General features: G+C 38.8%; 1 protein-coding gene across 9 annotated transcripts in view; it reads right to left on the reverse strand.

Annotated features, from left to right (window-relative positions):
• raraa (retinoic acid receptor, alpha a) overlaps positions 1–18078 on the reverse strand; it is a 580457-nt gene that overhangs the window by 280150 nt on the left and 282229 nt on the right. For 5 of the 9 annotated variants that reach the window (XM_043674897.1, XM_043674912.1, XM_043674905.1 and 2 more), the window contains one exon: positions 16904–16963. In XM_043674897.1, the coding sequence (XP_043530832.1) occupies positions 16904–16963 (60 nt within the window). Of the gene's footprint in view, positions 1–8478; positions 8622–11458; positions 11490–14560; positions 14744–16903; positions 16967–18078 lie in introns of those variants that run through there. The other 4 variants (XM_043674901.1, XM_043674899.1, XM_043674915.1 and 1 more) reach the window with 4 other exon arrangements.

Here is an 18078-nt window from a genome sequence, read left to right on the forward strand (position 1 = left end):
CTTACAACAGAGTGTTACAAGGGGACATAAATTTAAGGTGAAGGGTGGAAGGTATAGGGGAGATGTCAGGGGTGGGTTCTTTACCCAGAGAATGGTGGGGGCATGGAATGCACTGCCTGTGGGAGTGGTAGAGTCAGAATCTTTGGTGACCTTTAAGCAGCAATTGGATAGGTACATGGATGGGTGCTTAAGCTAGGACAAATGTTCGGCACAACATCGTGGGCCGAAGGGCCTGTTCTGTGCTGTATTGTTCTATGTTCTAACAGCAAAGCTTAATCAGATATGACTCACGACAACAATTTTACTTACACACATCCCTTCAATTACAGTAGTATTAAGCTCGAAATTCAAAATTTAGTATATCAATTAATTCTCCACAAATTAATGTGCCTGAAGTTCATTACTTGCATTTAAGGTTTGTACACTTTCATTGTAAAATGTAGATATTGAGATTGTTAGTTAAATATTATGTATCTAATATTCAATAAACCCAAGAAGATAGTTTATTTTACATGTATTTGATTTTTAAAAAATCTCTCTCATGTACTGTCCTGTACTGCCCACAAGGTGTTCTTTTCCTAGATGAAGATGTAAGAAGCTAAGCCCTGCATGTTTTGCCTACGAATAACTAAAAAGGTTGCATTATTGTAATTGATCTGGTGTTGGACTGGGGTGTACAAAGTTAAAAATCACACAACACCAGGTTATAGTCCAACAGGTTTAATTGGAAGCACTAGCTTTCGGAGCACTGCTGGATAACCACCTGTTGAAGGAGCAGTACTCTGAAAGCTAGTGCTTCCAATTACACCTGTTGGACTATAACCTGGTGTTGTGTGATTTTTAACTTTATAGTTGATCCAGCTTGGTTGTTTGCAGATGCAGTAGAAGCTGTATCTCTCATTAACCTTTTTATTTTTTCTAAAAAAACAGAAGCTTGTAGAGTTTTGCCCATGATTACTATAAAGGCAGTGTTGAATTTCAAAGAAAATCAAAACAGAAATGGACAATATCTTACAGTCGGCCCATAACTCAGCCAAGGATAGCCAATAGCAACGCTGAGGAGTGGATATTGTCCACTGAGCTCTCCTTAACTGAAGAAACTAAAGCAGAATCCCTGGAATGCAAGACGTGGATGTAACTGAGGAAGAGATCTACAAATGCAGCTACCCAGCAGAATACGTCAAGATTAAAAAACATACAAAACATATCAAGCACTTGGTATTTCATGAGTTACTTGCATACTGGGTATTCCTTAATACTCAAGTAGCTTAGTCCAGTCAGGAGACATATATGAATGTTAACAGAATTAGGAAGCATAAGATTTTGAAAAGACCAGCCTTGTTTCTGTATGCATAAAAATCAAAGTAATGCATCAAAAGCAGTACCACGGCAGATACAGTCTGTTCTGATATAATTCAACAGTTCCATTCCATGCGGTCCCACGTTATAAGAAAATCCTGTAATAGCAGCACCATTTAAACCAATGGGACAGGAATCACATTATAGCCAATTCAGGTAAGGAAAGTTCGCGTTCTACAAATAATGGTCTAAATTCTTCAATCGTGCTGTAGCCGATTCGCATTGAAGAAAAGTGAGGTATAGTGGAACCTACTGGAGTGAAGTCCTGTTATGTATGTAGTTTGCTTCACATTTTATTCAATGAATAAAGGAATTCATACAGAACTATTATATGTGTGTGTTTGGCATGTACTTTCTTGCTCATATTTCATTCTAAACTTAGAATGGTTGAAGATAAATCTTTTAACATTTAAATTATACTTATCTTGCTTTCATCCAGTAGATTATTGAAATTACTGAAGTTATCTCTCATATCTTTTAATATCTAATAGAGATATCTGTTTGAACATCTGCTGTTAGGCTTTCATCCTTGTCATTGCAATGATTTTACTCAATTCAAAAGTGACATCCTCTGTGACTTCACTGCAGTATCTTTCCTCACCCTTTCTGTAACTCCTAATATGGTCAAAAGTACCATCATTCCCCAACGACTTCCGTATGGCTGTCAGCCTGCCTCATTTATTTGCTTTCTCCAGATACTGTCTTAGACTAAATATTCACAATCTCAACATCTTTCCTACTCAATCCCAAAGTGAAGGTCCAACATGTTCTCTTCATCAAAGAGAGTTGACTGTAATCTCTGGCTCTGGCCAATTGCAGCCCACCTGTTTCATTCACCTTCAATATTATTATCTCCAGAGTCAGCCTTTTTGAGGTCTCCCAGCTGATCCACCACTTCCATTTATTGTAAACTTTAGCTCATATAATTCTCTAATGCCATTATGCTATCTTGCACCAATGATTAGCAATTAGTCCTGTTTGTGATCGCCTTCAAAGACTCGCAGGCTAACAACATCTCAAACTTATTTAAGCCTTGAGCTTACTTCTTTGCCGCACTATTGGCAGCATGCCTTCAGCTAATTGAGCCCTATACTCTAATTCCTTTCTTCAACCCACGTTTGTTCCACTATTAAAAGCACACCTCTCTAACAAAGTTATAGATTACCCCTCCTAACATCTCTTTCCTTGGTTAAATATTCAACTTTTGTCACTTTTCCACAATAAAAATATAATATAAAATAAATTCTATTTACTATCTCAAAGGCAATCAAGTAAAATTTGGGATGTAAACCTGGTAAAATGAATAATCAAGGAATTTATTTATTCTAATTTTGAAAGAATAGAAGTAAAATCATCCCACTATCAGCAGCAAATTTTATGCAGAGAATTACTTTAGTATTGATAGTCTATTAAATATTCATATATATGGAACCACAGTATTGGCAACACTCAACATTTTAGTCCCACCCAAAAAGGAACATTTCAGTTTGCTATGCACATACACAGTTCTAACCACTTAGGCCAGCTGCTTACCTTATAACAACAAGCAACTGTCAAATCAATAACAACTAGTACTTAAACCAACAGCGTTGATGCTACATCTGATGCATTATTCTCTAATTTCAAAACAATGCAAAAGAACCAACCTTCAGTAAAGAAACTGACAGTCATTCACTGAATCAATCCCAGTTGAACCCTTTTTAACCAACTCACTATGTTGACCAATTTTTAATGTATGTTTGCTTTTACAGCATCAGCCTGATTCCAATCCAATACAGAAAGTAAAAAAGCTGCAGGCCATACTTCAAACGATGGGTCGATATTTTTCTTTGGCCCTGTTTTGATCTGTTAGAACTAGTTGCACTATAGCTCATAGTCAAAGCTACCCATCAGGAAAACTTCTCTGAGGGAAACATGCCTACTTCAGAAAAGATATCAAAGCAATGACACCATGTCACACAAGCCAAATCTGTTTAAAGATAATTTAAATCTCATTCTATTTTCCTGGCTCAAGAAGTGAATGTGAACACTACTCAAGCATTATACTAAAGAAGATGGGAGCATAGAGGAGAAAAGAGAGGTTGATGCTGCTGCTAATTTACAAAGTATTTATGCACCCAGTCTAAGAAACTCTAGAACACTAATCAAATGCTTTACTATACAGTTACTATTGTAACATACATTTTAGTTTCTCAAAGCTTTTTAAACATAAATGACAGAAAACATGCGACCTTTAAGAATTGAAAAAGTCTTCACCAACAAAGGGTTAACAGCACTGCAATTCACCTTGTCTGGATAGGAAACATGTACTGTAATGCATTTGCTGAATCGTGTATAAAGTTCTATGTGAATAAATGTACTAACAACAGTGATAAATTCTCTCCAGCATGGATCTCTTGGTACAGTTCAAAGCCATTAAAAACTGTAAATACTTTTCTCTCTTAACATTATTCAAACCTGTCAGTCTGAACAATCAGTCAAATCCAATTCATCACAGAGCATGTGGTAATCCTTTTGGAATGCAGAAAATTACTTCCAGATGTGGACCCCAGGAATATTTAAAAACTGTTTGCCCCCTCTTCTAAAAAAAACAATAAATTACTCAAATATATCAAAGTCAAGCTTTTCTTTCTCTTATGAAAATTGTTCTCAACCAGATGAGCATCTGCAAACTTGTCTGTTGAACCGAAGTGAACTGATGTTTATGTTGGAGAGAGCTAGCACTCAGCGATCTGACTTTAATAGAAAGTACTGTCAACATTCCAGTTAGTGGGTTGGATTCATGCTTTGTCACTTCTTCAAGAAAAAAAAGTGAACACAATCTTTATCAGGTATGAGAGATAGAGAGAAATAGTAAAGCTGAAACTCTGACAGAATTAAAATGCAAGGCTTGGTCTACAGTATATTTTGAGCAAAAGCCTCATGTCCCATTTGTGCAGCAGCACTGAAATTAGACATTAGGATTTACAATTACAGCCAGCTAATTGCTTTGTAGATTTTTGGAATGGGGTTTAACATGCACCATGATTCAAATAACTTTGTCAAAGTAGGGCTCTGTGCATTTCGGAATTAGGGCAATCCTGAAATAATTTGAGCTGATTCCAAAAATACTTTAAAATTTGGTATTTGCTCTTGAACTGGTTACGGCTGAATTTTAAAAAAACTACCACTTGTTTGGGTTTCGGTTTTTCAGATATCAAATAGCTACAAACCTGTTTACGTTCATGATTCTGTACTTCAGAACACATTGTACAAAACTGATATGAGCATTGTTGTTTGGTACACTTCAGAGTAAACCCCAAATCTGTGAATGCTTTGAATTATGAAACTTTAATTCAATAACAAAAAGAAGTAGAAATGCTTGGATTCTGGGAAACAGAAGCCTGTATAACCAGATGATAATAGCTCCACAGACATTAATTAATTGTTTAAAGGTATTAGGGACTATTCACAATGAGATAAGATTGCTAAATTGGATTTCTATACATTGAGTTGACTCCAGGATTATGGAACTGCTGATTGGAGATTGGAAGTAGCTGATCCTTTGTAACAGACAATAGTCCAGATAACTCCACCACGCTCGAGGGAAGTATCCCTTACTGACTCACTGGAGGAACTTGGAAGGGTACACTTATCATCGAATACTGGGGTTTTTCCAACTAGGTTCTTCATAAACCACGAAGCCCCGGCCTTCATATATCAGTTGACTGTAGATGATCTGTTCCAAGAAAGCTGTGCATTTTTTCTGGTTTGATTCTGTCTACATCTTTTAAAAAAATGCACACTCTTTATCAGGTAAATAGAATGTGTACTTAAATCTGCACAAACACACCTATTTATGTATTATCAATAGTCATTCACTCAGCGTCATTCTTGCCAGTTTTAAAATTTACATGCTTGCTTATAGCCTCAAGAAGCATGGTCCCTACACATTTCAAAACACAATTGTTCTAAAGCTTAATTAATATTCATTCACCAAATAAATATATTTTCCATAGGGAACATCTTTTTAAAATCATGCATGAGGGCATTTTTCTTGCAACACAGAAGACACTGATTTCAGGTTATTTACAAAAGATTCAGAGGTAAGATCAGGATTTTTGTTCTCAATGAATGCTGTGACTTGGGAAAGCATTGCCTGTAGCAACAACATTAAATGAGAACTGGATAAATAATTGAAGGGAAAAAAATTGGGAGGCTCTGGGGAAAGAACAGGGTACAAGGAGTAATTGGATATCTCTACCAAAGAGCTGGCACAGGTTCAAAAGACCTTCCTTCTTTGTAACCTGATTCTATGATTTGCTTACATTTTGCCCATTGCTTTTCTCCTCCCTGCTCATGAAATTGCTATATCCTGGTGAGTTTCATTGTGACAGCCTTCTACCTTGCCAGTAGAGCGCTCATCATTTGAGAAGCAGTAAATTTTAGTCATTAGGTTATTTGACCACAAAGCTCAGCCTGATCCTGGTCTTACTCAACAGACACACAAATTTTGTTTATTGGTGATGATGGGACAGTGATTGGACAGATATACTGACTGATTTCTCTTCATTGTGCTATGAGGGTTAAGACGAATTGTAGTGTTTAATTATCAAACCAGCTGAACACAGGTCAAGGATCGAACTTGAGACTTCCCAGGTCTGCAATCTTATCTTGAAGTGCAAAGAACAAGAAAAGCACTCAGCATAAATAAATGAACCAACTGAGAAAAGACAAATTCATGCCAATGAATAATTTGGAAAAGGCACTGTCTTACTAAATAAAACTGTAGTTTGAAATGGTAGTTTTAAAAAAATGCCATTAGGATGTCAGCTGAACTGTCTAATTAAAAAACAGTTTTCACCAAAGTAATTATAAAGTCATTGAGTCATAGAGATGTACGCTGAAAATGTGTTGCTGGAAAAGCGCAGCAGGTCAGGCAGCATCCAAGGAACAGGAGAATCGACGTTTCGGGCATAAGCCCTTCTTCAGGAAAGCACTTCTTCAGCCCTTCCTGAAGAAGGGCTTATGCCCGAAACGTCGATTCTCCTGTTCCTTGGATGCTGCCTGACCTGCTGCGATTTTCCAGCAACACATTTTCAGCTCTGATCTCCAGCATCTGCAGTCCTCACTTTCTCCTCATAGAGATGTACAGCAAGGAAACCTTTCGGTCCAACCCTTCCATGCCGACCAGATGTCCCAACCCAATCTAGTCCCACCTGCCAGCACCTGGACCATATCCCTCTAAACCCTTCCTATTCATATACCCATCCAAATGCCTTTTAAATGTTGCAATTGTACCAGCCTCCACCACTTCCTCTGGCAGCTTATTCCATATACATATCACCCTCTGTGTGAAAAGGTTGCCCCTTAGGTTCCTTGTATATCTTTCCCCTCTCACCCTAAACCTATGCCATCTAGTTCTAGACTCCCCCACCCCAAGACTTTGTCTATTTATCCTAACATGCCCCTCATAATTTTGTAATCTTCCATAAGGTCACCCCTCAGCCTTCAACACTCCAGAGAAACCAGTCCCAGCCTGTTCAGCCTCTCCCTATAGCTCAAACCTTCTAACCCTGGCAACATTCTTGTAAATCTTTTCTGAACCCTTTCAGGTTGGAAGGAGACTAGAATTGCACACAATATTCCAACAGTGGCCTAACCAATATTTTGTACAGCCGCAACATGACCTCCCAGCTCCTATACTCAATACTCTGACCGATAATTCTTCAGAAAAAAAAGTCAGGTAACACCTTATAATTTTGTGTGACCACAGTTTAAGAGGGAAGTGACTTTAAAACAAGTGTACTGCCACTCTAGTTTTGAGGAAGGGTCACCAAATCTGAAACGTCAACTTAGATTTCTCTTCACGGATGCGGCCAGGCCTGCTGAGCATTCCCAGAAACTTCTGCTTTTGTGTGCCGCAATTCCATCTGTAATGTTGTCAATAATTAACCACTCAATAAGAGAAAACATAACATTCAAAATGACTCAAACACACAATGTGCTTAAATAAACAGCACATTATGAGATTTCAGTGTTAAATTGGCTTTCAAAAGTTACATATATGTCACTGCTTCCCAATGAGACAAAAAAACCTGCAGATGCTGGAATCCAAAGCATTCATGCAGGGGGGCTGGAAGAACACAGCAAGCCAGGCGGCATCAGGAGGTGAAGCAGTCAATGTTCTGGTATACCCGAAACATTGACTTCTCCACCTCTTGATGCTGCCTGGCTTGCTGTGTTCTTCCAGCTTCCTGCTTGTCTACTTCTGACTCCCAACCAGTAAGAATTGTGAATCTAGCAGAAACCGTCATTAAATTTTGCCAGATTTGCTCAGCCCAACTGTCAAAAAGACCTGTCTTTCTTGCATAGAAACTTTTCAAGTTCCACACAGGATAATTTATTTGCATTTTTCATGTATTGCATTATAAATACATTGGAGTTGGAGCCAGACACATGAAACTATGAGAACCATCAATGCAGCCACCTCTCAAGAAACAGATTAAAATGGTCCAAATGTGAACTCTCAATCACAACAATCTCATAAACCTCTTGTTAAGCATATATCGTAACTAAATAAACTAAACGAACAAATAAGTGAGATCTTATCTTTCTGCACATCAGACTTTCCGCTCACCTCTACCCCACAATAAATGTATTTTCTAACTTTGAAAATCGAACACACATGTTGGTCACTTGGGACTTAAACAACTAGAGGCAGGAGATTAGACTGTCACTAGGTCCACAGTGCGACAACTTTTCTCTCTCTCCCCCAAACCCTCTCCCTTCTTTATTTTCTTTCCTTTGTTTTTTGGCACAGCGGCTGGAAAAATATCAGCAAATTCAGCCTACTGACAGACTGGGGCCAAGAACCAGGCTTCAGACACAGCTCCGATTCCCACAGGCGGACAGACTGATCGAAAACAGAACACAGTCTAGGCATTACAAGACCTGAACCAGAGCCAATCCGTAAACATGCGGCCTAGAAAACACATTATCGGCACCTAATTTCTCAGTAACTGTTCTCCCACCACCCCCACCCCCTCTTCCCTCGGATAGCTGAAATATTAACAAGAATAAAACCGTAAAACCATTCCCACTGTCAAAACTGTGTCCGATTGTGAAGTTTGCACCAACCTCGTGTCTGGGATTCTGGTAAGAAGCAAACACTGGTGTCAAATCCGTTTGGACAGAAAAGCCGAATGTCGAAAAGGAGACGAAGGCAGGTTAACTGTGTAAACTTTTAGAAACAGGAAAAACAAAGCTGTAATACGAGAACTCTGCCGATGTCATCAGCTCAGCAAGCCAGTTGAAACCCTGTGACTGCAGACTCCCGAACACATCACTCACTGCACCCACCTGTCGAGCATTGCAATGGATTTGCAAGCTTCTGTGATTTCCTGTCTGTCCGCCTGGCAGCACAGTCTGTGCACTGGCAGCAGAAGGATTACAGGGAATGACACAGGCACTTACAGTACAACAGCAACATTGTGAAACACAAGAGTCACTGCTCAGCACTTCAGGGAGAAAAAAAAAATCAGCTCTCCCCGATTGATTTGGAAATTTAACCAGTGAGTAGTGAACGCCACAGCCCATAACGATCCCAGATATGGTTCTGGATGTGTTCCAAAACGCCAGAGCACAGCAAAGACTGTGGTCATCAAAGGTGCTATCAATGGTCTGTGTGTATTTACTAGGCAACAGAACTCAGTCGAGGTTTTTGCCCTAGAGTTCCGGCTGGATGTACATGTGTGCACGGTAGTGAGAGCCGGCCAGGTTTAACTGGAGAACCCTCTATCCCCCTCCTCGAAAACACATACACAAAGTGAACCCAATTCTCACTCACACAAAATGCCACTAAGAACCAGAGAGTGACTGGCAACTTCCATCTCAAAACAAGGCATCAACGATTTCTGGAGAGGGCAGCAAGGGAAATAAATTGGCAAAGGAAAATTATTCTTCAGCAAAACTACTTTTCAATTTAATTCCCTTCGGATTCTAGCTGTAGTTTTAAACTTGCACTGTTCTAGGGCTAAGAAATTGCGATCTTCAACCGAAACATACATCAGGTAGGCATCGGGAACACTTCTTCAGGAAGGGCTTATGCCCGAAACGTCGATTCTCCTGTTCCTTGGATGCTGCCTGACGTGCTGCGCTTTTCCAGCAACACATTTTCAGCTCTGATCTCCAGCATCTGCAGTCCTCACTTTCTCCATCGGGAACACTGTTGCAAGCACCTACGAGCATCGGTGTTGTGTTCATTTTATGACCCCTAGATGAGTCTTTCCTTCATTGTCCAATGGAAGCCACACTTCAAATATCACACTTCAAATTCAGCATGTTTGTGCGCGAGGAATAGTGGCTATTATGCTTCTACTACTACAACCCACATCGTCTTTTGGTACCAATTCAGGACGCGGGAGGGCCAGAATTCTATCTGGAATGTTTCTGCTCCTACATTCTGCCATGATAAGCAAGTCATACATTGCTTCAGAATAGAAACCAATTAATCTAAGTCAAAAAAAAACTTGAGAGAATGACCCCTGAACAAGTGGGAAAAGATAGTTCAGTAAAAACTGGAAACTTCCAGCAGGTCAAATGAGATGCAAGGTCGTTGACCTGAAAAGTTTACAGCTTTTCCCTATGCAGATGCTGCCTGATCAAAAAAGTATTTTTTGCAGTTTCTGAATTCCAGCACTGACTACAAAATCCTCCCTCCACCTCATGGAATACTTACAAAACTGCCCCAAATTAAGTCAATGTATTGACTCATGGAGCATGAAAAGAGGCCATTCAGCTCATCAGCTCTGTTCTATGAAAGAATTGTCCAATTATCTCCACTCCAGGCCCGGATTTTTTCAGGATTATATTCAATTCCCTTAGGAAAGTTATCACTGCATCTGCTTTCTCCATCCTGGTTCGGAATAACAAGTTGATGAGTTGAAAAGCACTAATTTCACATTGTTTTTCACCATTTATCTGAAATAAATCTCCTCAGCTTTACGACCCTCATCCAACAGAGACAATTTCTACATGTCTACTCCATCAAAGCCTCTCACCAATTAAATTAAAATCGGATTTGAAATGGCATGTCAGTCAATCTTATTTACCTTGAAATAAATACATAAATAGTGATTTGATGCAAAATATAAACAAAGGAAAGTCTTGGAATGTCAGTCAGTATTTCTGGAGAGATACAGTCTTATTTTTTTAAGATCGATTATCTTTCATGAGAACTTGTTATTTCGAATTTTCAGCTCCTCAGTATGTTCTGCTTGCTTTAATAATTTGATCTCACTTGATTCTAGGGCTACTAATACAAACGCACTACGCACATCATATTCTCTAAATCGTTTTGACACGGCTCGACTGCAGAAATCTGTAAATTGATACAAATTTAAACCTGAACAGCTTTTTGTTTTGAATATCACCTTTCCATACTTGAATCAAAAAGAATTTGGCAAAATCAAATTATGAAATATTTTAATGCTCAGCGCAGAGAAAAACACCAGAGAATTCTTACATCACACCATTTTTAGAAGAAAGTGGCAAATTTTAGTAATGCTTGATTTCTTGAAACATATTCAAGTGCCTCCGATTGATTCAAATATGCACTGCTTAGCAGCCAGAAACATTGCATTGCACTTAAGCATGACCTGTCTATGGATCTGATACCGAAAACTGAAAGCAGCTGCTATCACCTGCACACCATTAATTATTCCACCACATGCTAAGCATCGAAAGATTTACCACAACTAGCTCAATTTTCATTCCAAGACACGTTAAACCAATAGTGTGATACTCTGGCAAGGGAGTTTATGTGACACAGTGGTAATGCCGACACCTCTGAGTCAGAAAGCCTGGTTTTAAGTCCCACCTGGTCCGGAGTTGTGTAAAAACATCTTTGAATAGATTGATTAGAAAATATCTCTGAGACTCTGATATTGGTGGGATATTCCTTTCCTGAGGTGTGGTGGGCAGGGCAAACCATCAGTTGAATTGCCCCGGAGGGATACTCCCCATCATCCCAACAGCTCAGCAATTAAGTTTGGGCACAAAGTCCGAGATTGACCTTCCTGGCTCACCAATTATGACCTTTAAGATGTCGAGTAATTACCACTTAAGGAGCTCATCTTGGATGTGAAAACAGGAAAGTTCAGGCCTCATTGATTGAAAGAAGGTAAACACCCTTCTGATGCCATCTAGGACTTGGTGCTTTATTGATCTAAAACACAGTAAGAGTTCCTTTAAAAGTTGAATTGATTCTTGCTAATCCTCAGATAATGCCTACAAGTAATGATGGGGACAGTGGCTCTTCTGGAACTTCAGGAAGAAACAGTGCCACCATTTACTGTTTACATTTACTATAACACAATGCAGCAAAGTCCAATCTTGGCTTAAGCCTGAGATTTCATGAGTTCTGATGAAAGTTCACTTGACATGAAACTTTAATTCTGTTTCTTTTCACAGATGCTGACTGACCTGCTGAATTTTTCAATCATTTTTGTCTTTATTTCAGAATTCTAGTATCTGCAGTATACTGATTTTGTCTTAATGAAATTTCAACATTTTGTTGGCATCATTCATCCAGCCTGCAAGCTGAAAACACACACCTTGCACAGGCTCACAAAAGCACACTTGTACAATACTGCAAAATAGTCCAAATTGTACACTGTCAGCATCTAAAACACATAATATAACCAAGCAGTTTCAGCATAGCATCATAAAGGGGAAATCATGCCTAACAAATTTATTACAGTTCTTTGAGGTAAGTGTTATAAAAGATAAAGGGGAATCAAGAGGTATAATATATTTGGATTTCCGAAAGAAGTTTGATTAGATGTCGCACATATGGCTACTTAGTAAGACACAATCCATGGTGTGAGGGGTTGTACATTAGAATGCCCATAGGATTAGCTAACTAATAGAAGACAGAGGAATGTAATAAAAGGGGACATTTTCAGAATGGACAGCGTGGTGCTGGAAAAGCACAGCAGGTCAGGCAGCACCCGAGGAGCAGGAGAATCAACTTTTCGGGAATAAGTCCTTCATCAGGTTTTTTTCAGAATGGCAACCATTAACTAGTGAAGTACCACAGGGGTCAGGGTTGGGGCCACAATTATTTTCAGTATTGTGGATGACACAGTTTAATATACTCTCACCAAGTTTGAAGCCAAAACAAAAATAGATGGAAATGCAAGTTGTGAGATGTCAAAGAGTCTACAGAGGGACAGAGATAAGTTAAATGAGTGGCCATAAAAAATCAACAAATGGAACACAATTGGAAACATGTGAGTTTACACACTTTGGCAGGAAGAATACAGGAGTTGAGTATTATTTAAATGAAGCAAGATTGCAGAAAGTTGCAGCTTGGGTCAGTTTTAGTTTTGGTCCCTTATCTAAGGAAAGATATACTGGCATTGGAGGCAGTTTAGAGAATGCTCAAGTTGACTGATCCTGGGTATGGGGTGACTGTCTTATGAACCAAAGTTGAGTAGATTGAACCTGTTTTTCAATGGAACATAGAAGAATAAGAGTTGACCTTATTGAAACATTGGGCGGCACAGTAGCTCAGTGGTTAGCACTGCTGCCTCACAGCGCCACGAACCCAGGTTCGATTCCAACTTCAGGCAACTGTCTATGGGGAGTTTGAACGTTCTCCCCCTGTCGGTCCCTGGGTTCTCTGGTTTCCTCCCACAGTCCAAAAACGTGCAGGTTAGCTGGACTGGCCATGCTAAATTGCCCATAGTGTCCAGGGATATGCAGGTTAGGTGGGAAATGGACGGTTATAGGATAGGGGGTGGGTCTGGGTGGGATGCTTTTCTGACAGTCAGTGCAGACTCAATGGGTCGAATGACCTGCTTCCACCCTGTAGGGATTTTATGGTACTTAACAGGGTAGATGCTGAAAGGTTGTTTCCCACTGCGAAATAATAAAGGACAAACTCAAAATAAGAGTTGCATATTTAAGACAGAGATGAGGAAGAATTTCTTCTCTCAGACAGAAGTGAGTCTTTGGAATTCTTTACTGCAGTGGGCTGTTGAGGCTGAGTCGTCAAGTACATTCAAGGCTGAGATGGACAGGTTTTTAATTAGTAAGAGAATTCAGGGGTTTGGGGCAAAGTCAGGAAAGTGAAGTTGAGGATTAACAGATCAGCCATGAGCTCGTTGAATGGTAGAGTAGATTCAATGAGCCAAATACCTATTTCTATTCTTATGTTATTTGGTCTTATATTAACAACAGTCTTTATGAATTGCCAAATAGTAAAAAAAACTTTAAATGAATATGCTGGAAGTACAGCATATGTTGATCACTGTTCAGTGATCCTCTGCTGGTAAGCATTATTTGTGAACAACATGAGTTTTGTGTTCAATGTGGTAGCAACATTTTCGAATGCAGAATAGCTAGCAGATTGGGCCTGGGTTCATTCATAAAAGATGGCCACAGGCCAAGGTTATTCAACCCCCTACAGCAATATCCCAACACGAATCAGAATACTTAGGAGGGGATTGCTAATTACTCCCTGTCAAACCTGACAACCACAAAAGCTTGCAGCACAGTACATCAGAAAAACAGAATGAATGTCCATTTTTATAATATATACAAAAAGTGGAATTCAGCTCACATTTGTGATCTTGATGGGCAAGGCTAATCAGTTTTGGAGTGTGGACAGGAACTTTAATTTCACAGGCATTTAGTAACAATTAACAGCAAGATAAGTTTGAAACTAACGTTAGTACAATCTCGATAAAAAGAAATAAAACAAGGTAAATTGCAGAATATTTTCTTTAGATGCTTGTTTCTTTACAAAAAGAGGAAAACAATTTCAGCTCAATATGAGTTTTCCTAGAATACTCTTTTAATTTGACGATCAGAAGTTCTCTAATATCTCATATTTTTGATCAAAATCATGACTGTTCATTTTGGAAATAATGTAGCTTTAAACATGGTTTCCAAAGCCCTCCTTTTTCCTATAATAAGAAAATGAAGTTGCTGATTGGAACGAGACAGAACACGAATAATCATTTTGTCACCCAGCATTTAACGTATGTGAAACTGGTGAGTCCCAACTAAACTGAAGACTAGTATGAGAGGCCATTTGGTTTTTAAGTCAGGACAGAGAATTGCTCGAAATACAATACTATAGTTTAACATGAGCAGCAGGAATCAGAACTGAAATCTTGAGTTGGCAGTGAGAGTTATCATTTCAATATCATACCATGGAGGAGTGCAGCGATAGCTGTTCTCTCTGTTCCTCCTACGTTGTGTCGTTCAAGTGGCAATTGTTCTTCCCAACTTCAATCTGACTTGTTTTTTAAGTTTTAACTGTCGTCACTGAATCTGAAGAAAGTTTTCTTTGCTGTTCATGTGTCAGAGCAGTCACAGAACCAATATTACTCATCTGTGGATAAACACACAATCTCTCATCTCACACTCACGATGCCTCTTTAATGATGTTTTTGTAGGCAGCACTATTCAAGGCTGCTACAGTTTATGTAGACACTACAGTGTGCTGTTTTAAAAGCTATCAGCCCAGAAGGAAGCTGTTTGCTCCCATCACAACTACATAACACTTCTATGCATTTCCCAACAGACACTTTTTCTTAATTCACATCCATTTTAAAACCTACATAACACAGTTTCTTGGTAGGGTTTTCCACATTTAATTGTCTGTATAAAAAAAACCCAACCTTTCCCTTCCTTCTTTTAATAAATCTTAAATTTATATTCATCTAATTATTGTTTCACAATCAATAGAGATAGATTTTTATTTTGTCATCGAAATTCCTCAAATTCTAAGAGCTTAATTAGACATTTAAGCTCATTCTCGTTGAAATAGGGTGCTACTGCGTTAAATCTCTTTTCATAATTGAAATCCCTCATTCCTAGAATCATTTTAATAAATCTCTGCTATACCATCTTTGACCCTACTAACTCTTAAAAAGTCAGGCCCCCCATTTCTCAGTAATTCCAATAGCTCTTGACCAATCTTGTTCTTCCTGGTTTACATTTTAGTCTCAACTGACATAAAACCTTTGACAAACTTTTGTGAAAGATATAAACCATCACTCAGCAAAACTACGCAGCAAAAGCTCAAATGGATGTATTTTCCTAAAATGGGTACATTTTATTAACTCATGTTCTGTCAAGGCATTTAGCCTTTGTCAATGCTTTTTTGCAACAGATGTATCAATGTTTAGCACAACCAAGCAGCGAAAGACCAGTCCTAAATGGGTGCATTGTCCTGATACAGCTATCTTTCCAAACTCATGCATTGTACTACTACCTTTGCTCTGACCTTTGTATTTCCTTAACACTTAACTTTGTTTTATTTTATCTCTCTACAGAGAGTCGTGAGCACAGCCCAGTCTATCACACAAACCAGCCTTCCATCCACTGACTCCATCTACACTTACTGCTGCCTCAGGAAACCAACTAACATAATCAACCTCCCATGCCGACTACACTCTCTTACACCCTCTTCCATTGGGCAGAAGATATGAAAATTTGAATACACGTACAAACAGATTCAAAAACAGCTTCCTCTTATCACACTTTTTACCCGACCTCTTAAATGTTAATTCCAATCTCTCTCTCTGCACCTTCTCTGCAGCTGTAATACTGTATTCTGCATTGTGTTTTACTACCATGATGCACTTTGTACAGTAACATCTGCCTGTACAGCATGCAAAGCAACACTTTTCACTATATCTCAGCACATGTGACAACAATAAATCAATCAATCATTATAATTCAATTAAATGAAACCAACAGCACAGATCCAACTAGGAGAAAGTGAGGACTGCAGATGCTGGAGATCAGAGCTGAAAAATGTGATGCTGGGAAAGCGCAGCAGGTCAGGCAGTATCCAAGGAGCAGGAGAATCGACGTTTCGGGCATATGCTGCCTGACCTGCTCCACTTTTCCAGCAACACATTTTTCAGCACAGTTCCAAGCCATTTAACACAGCTAGTATAAGCAAGTATTTATAATTTACACCACGTTTCTTCCATTCTAATGACCTGTTTCCATCCTACCTACATAACTATCTCTTCTTTTCTCTGTCAGGTATGCATCAAGCCTCGAATTAAGTGCTTCAATGTTATTTGCTTCAACCACGCTATGTAGCACCAAGTTCCACATTCAGTTCATTCTCTCAAAATTTGATGCTGCCCTGCAACGTGAATCCTTAGACCAAGGTTTCCTAATACAAAGGGGTTAATTTTCACTTTCAGCAGAGTTGGAAAATAGGCATTAACAATTGGATATCCCAGACCCAATTTCCATTTCATCGAATTCAATGGTAAATAAATCCTGAGGAGGTGTAAATTGGGCAGATTTTCCATCATTAGCAGTATCAATGGGAGCAAAACTATTCAAAAAGATTCAAACAAGAATGTCTTCTTCCACTGCTGATGCATTCGTACTGGCCAGTAGTAATAGAGAAAACAGATTCTCATTTTCCACAAAAAAAATCAATTTGAGTTCAAACCCCAGCTTACAACTTAGTTCAACATTTCTAGATTTGTTTTAATAATGAATAAAATGTAAATAAACGTACCACATTTCTCAGAGTTTATCTGCATTCCCAAGGGTACGAAAGCTAAATCAACCAGAGTACCTGTAAACATAAAACGTCAAACTATTAGCAGCATATTATTGAAAAAAAGTCAACCACATCCAAAGGAAAATGAATAAATCCATTGTTGAGACGTCTTTGATCACTAATGTAATATTATAATCATTCATCACTTATTCACGGCATTGAATTTTGTATGGAATCATTCATTTCTATATTCTGGGCAATCTTGATGGTCTATCTATTGATTACCTGAGCTATTCAAACCAGACAATTTCAGGTCGAATTCTTGTCTTGTTCTATTCTGTGAAACTCAATTCAACTCCAGGACTTGAGCAAAAATATTAAGGTTCACACTCCAGTGCAACCCTAAGGAAACAGTGTACTGTTGGAGGTGACATTTTTGACTTAGACCTTAAATCTAGGTCCTCTCGGATCTCTCACGGTGACATAAACGTTCATATGGCACTACTTCAAAAGCAGAGTCAAAAAGTGTGGCACTGGAGAAGCACAGCAGATCAGGCTGCACTCAAGGAGCAGGAGAATCGATGTTTTGGGCATAAGCCCTTCATCAGGATTCAAAGAAGAGTAGGGCAGTTATCCCAGGTCAATATTTATCCCTTAATCAATACTGCAAATTCATATTGTTCCATCAATCACATTACTGGATGGATAATGATGAATCTCTTTCTCTTGGCGCAAGAGTCTAGAACAAGATTGCACAATCTCAAGAAGGGGGATGATCACTTTGGATTGAGATGAGGAGAAAACGTTTGCACTAAGATGGTTGTGAATTTTTGGAATATTCTAGCCCACAGGGCTATGAATACCCAGTATTTTTTAATATATTCAAGACTGAGATAGATGGTTTTTTTGTTGGTTGCTAAAATAGTTAAAGGTTATGGGAATCAGGCAGAAAAGTAGAGTTTTGGCTGAAAATCAAATATGTTGAATGGAGCAACAAACTGTGTGGCCTATTCCATCCCTTATTCCTTTTGTAATAATGTTCTCAAAGGCATTCCCTTACTGTGAGGTGGCATTTCCCAAAGTTCCTTATCTCCAAATTTCTATTATTTATAAATTTCACTCCAAGTAAATACCACAGGCTATTTGGCTATGGGGTATCAGAGTAAAGCCATATCTAGTTCTCACCAAAT

Source organism: Chiloscyllium plagiosum, chromosome 33 (assembly GCF_004010195.1).
Source record: "Chiloscyllium plagiosum isolate BGI_BamShark_2017 chromosome 33, ASM401019v2, whole genome shotgun sequence".
In the NCBI taxonomy this organism is placed as follows: Eukaryota; Metazoa; Chordata; class Chondrichthyes; order Orectolobiformes; family Hemiscylliidae; genus Chiloscyllium; species Chiloscyllium plagiosum.